This window comes from Limulus polyphemus, unplaced genomic scaffold, assembly GCF_000517525.1.
Source record: "Limulus polyphemus unplaced genomic scaffold, Limulus_polyphemus-2.1.2 Scaffold4, whole genome shotgun sequence".
NCBI classification, from domain to species: domain Eukaryota; kingdom Metazoa; phylum Arthropoda; class Merostomata; order Xiphosura; family Limulidae; genus Limulus; species Limulus polyphemus.
The window spans coordinates 2,147,053-2,149,794 of NW_013665614.1; the positions used below are offsets into that span (position 1 = coordinate 2,147,053).

A 2,742-nucleotide genomic window follows, 5' to 3' on the forward strand; every position below is an offset into this window, starting at 1 on the left:
GTTTTTTTTAATTTCAAACATGTTACATCCTCATGCACAGGACTGATATACCAGTAAAGATATTGTTACAATACCTCATCATCTTAAATAATGGATTTTTGGGGCAAAAAGTAGAAAAACATTTTAATAATTCAATTAGTGTTCTTTCCCTTAACAGAAATGTAGGAGGTATTTCCAACTTTTCTTCAGCAATTCTAAAATCCATTTTAGCCATAACACTATTTATCATTTGTGGTTTAAAGTTGAGAGAAATATAAATTTCAAAGATGCCAATTTACGTTTTCAGAAGAAAGGCACAAACAGGCACGTCTTTTTATTTTACCTACAAGTATGATGAAAGAAAGCATGAATTTAGAGTTATGTTCAGAACTGTAATATAACCCATAAATGAAGTCCCTCAAAAAAGAACCTTTTTTCGTTTTACAAACTCATAATCATTTAGTGCCAAGTCTAACACTAACTGTAAGTTACATTTAAAACTAATTATCATTTTAGAGAATTTCTCAGCCACTAAGATACATCAAGTCTTATTTATTCTAATTTTATTTAACCATACAGAAGTGAGCAGTAAGCTCAGCATAATGTAGTACTAAGTGTTTCATATTGCGATGTTCAGAAAAAATCCCAAAGTGACCAGTCATAAATTCAATGTATCCACCTCATTTATTACAAGACCACTTCTATACACAGGATCACATTAGTTGCTCTGAGCAAAAGTGAAGCTGGCCAAACAGCAAGAAATATCACTGAACAGAAAGAAATAAAAAAATTCATCCTAACTTTAGAATTAAAAGAAACGAAAACAAATCAGCTTCCAAAAAACTACAGATAAAATTTCTATGAACTACAGATAAGATTTCTATGAACATTTGTCATCTTGAAAACTACCCACTTTTTATGCAAATATTCTTTAAAAAAATTAATTTTCTTAGGTTATAGCCTAAAAATACATCAACATTTTACAAAAAATTTACAGATCTTCACATACCATAAGGTTTTAATCCCAAGGGGGATAAAAAGTTAATGTTATAAAACATGTTTCCAATCAACGGATTGATAAGTTTAAGAGAGACAAAGAAAAAGTCAGATTGTTTGAAATCAAACAATCACAAATAGAAAAAATAGTGAAAATCATTTTTTGAAACATTTCTTTTGTGATACTCTGAATTTAGTAGTCTACTAATAAGCAACTTAGCTATGAACGAATACAAAAATTTCAAAGATATGTTCTTTTTTCTTTTTAAAAGCATCATTATGTACAAGTACAACTGAACTTACAAATCACAATTTAATGAAGATTAACTGAATTAGTAGAACAAATTCTGGAAATTCTCAAGATAACTAACAATAAAATACAAATACGCAACATCTAGCTAACATCTTTTTATTTTTTTAACATAATACTAGTTATGACTGTAGTTTATTATCTAAACAATAAAAGTTACATTTATCAGAGCTATCTATGTTGCCTATGTAATGCTTTAAAGAATCTTAGAACAAAGAAACAAAGTAAAAACATCCCTCATAACTAGTGTGCAATCATTTCCCTCGGTTCATTGTAGTAGCAATAAGAACCATTTTCTTTACTTTCTTCTTCTTTTTACCTCCACGCTGTTCTTGTTCTGAATTGAAATAAAAAACAATGTGTAAACAAACCAAATAGTAAAATGAAGAACATATCTGATCATGAATATAAGATAAAACTTTTTTTTTTCTAAACATAAAACACATTAAAAATATCTTCAATTAAAGAAAAATACATAGAGGACATTGTTTGGGTGAAGACTTAGTATTACCTTCTCTGTACCACAGACACGTTCTTTTCGGCAATGAAAAAGCATAATAATAGTCTTTAATTCTTTCCAGTTTTTGTTATAGAAAGAAGATAAATAGATCACTTTTAAAAATCATGTTTGTTTTACTTGTTTATTAAATAAGCATTAGTAACATTAAGATTTTTTCATTCATCCTAGGTACAGTGACTTACAAAATTAGATAAGTATACGGTGTTGACGTTTGTGGTGCCTTCACCCTCTGCCATCTATATAAATTAAACACAGTTGTCCACCTGTCTGTTGAGTAACTTTATGTCACAAGCTGTTGCAAGGAAGTGGGCAAATAAATTTCAAATAAAATTGGTAGAGAAACAGAGGTGAACCGTTAGTGATATTTTCAATTGTAATCCTAATAATATCTCAAGAGGTTCACCAGCTTAAGAGATTTAAGTTGGACCTGAACCTATATTGTAACTTAATAGAAAATGAACTTTATAACATATACACATAAAAATATATATTATGAAAAATAATATATCTATTACATATTTTAACCAACACTGTTAAAGAAACTAACATTAAAGAAAGAAACAACCTACTTTACATAAATCAAACACGAAAAAAATCCGGACACTAATACGTGAAAATCATTACATAACAGCCTCTAGTGACCAATGAAAGCTCATTAACTCTTTCAGCACAGGCTCAGTCCCTTGGACCAACCTCGTAACCATTTTGTGCTTGTTATAGTTTTCATGCTATAACTTCTTAATTGATATGAGAGTGTTAACGAAATTAAGCAGATTATCAGTAAACATTACAAAACATTGAAATTTCACGTGTGAAATCTTTATAATGTTAAGATAGTTATCAAATGTTTTTTTAAGAAAGAACTTCATATTTTATCTGTTATTTTCAGTAATTAATCTCTGTACGGGTTCAGTAGATTTGACCAATCGCACAATCA

General features: G+C 28.8%; 1 protein-coding gene across 2 annotated transcripts in view; it reads right to left on the bottom strand.

Moving 5' to 3' along the window:
* Positions 1–640: 640 nt before the first annotated feature.
* The window catches only part of LOC106472548 (RING finger protein 10-like), a 36,508-nt gene continuing 34,406 nt past the window's right edge, over positions 641–2,742 (bottom strand). For both annotated transcript variants that reach the window (XM_013933233.2, XM_022401705.1), the window contains exon 17: positions 641–1,622. In XM_013933233.2, the coding sequence (XP_013788687.1) occupies positions 1,540–1,622 (83 nt within the window). In that variant the 3' untranslated portion in view covers positions 641–1,539. The remainder of the gene's footprint in view (positions 1,623–2,742) is intronic.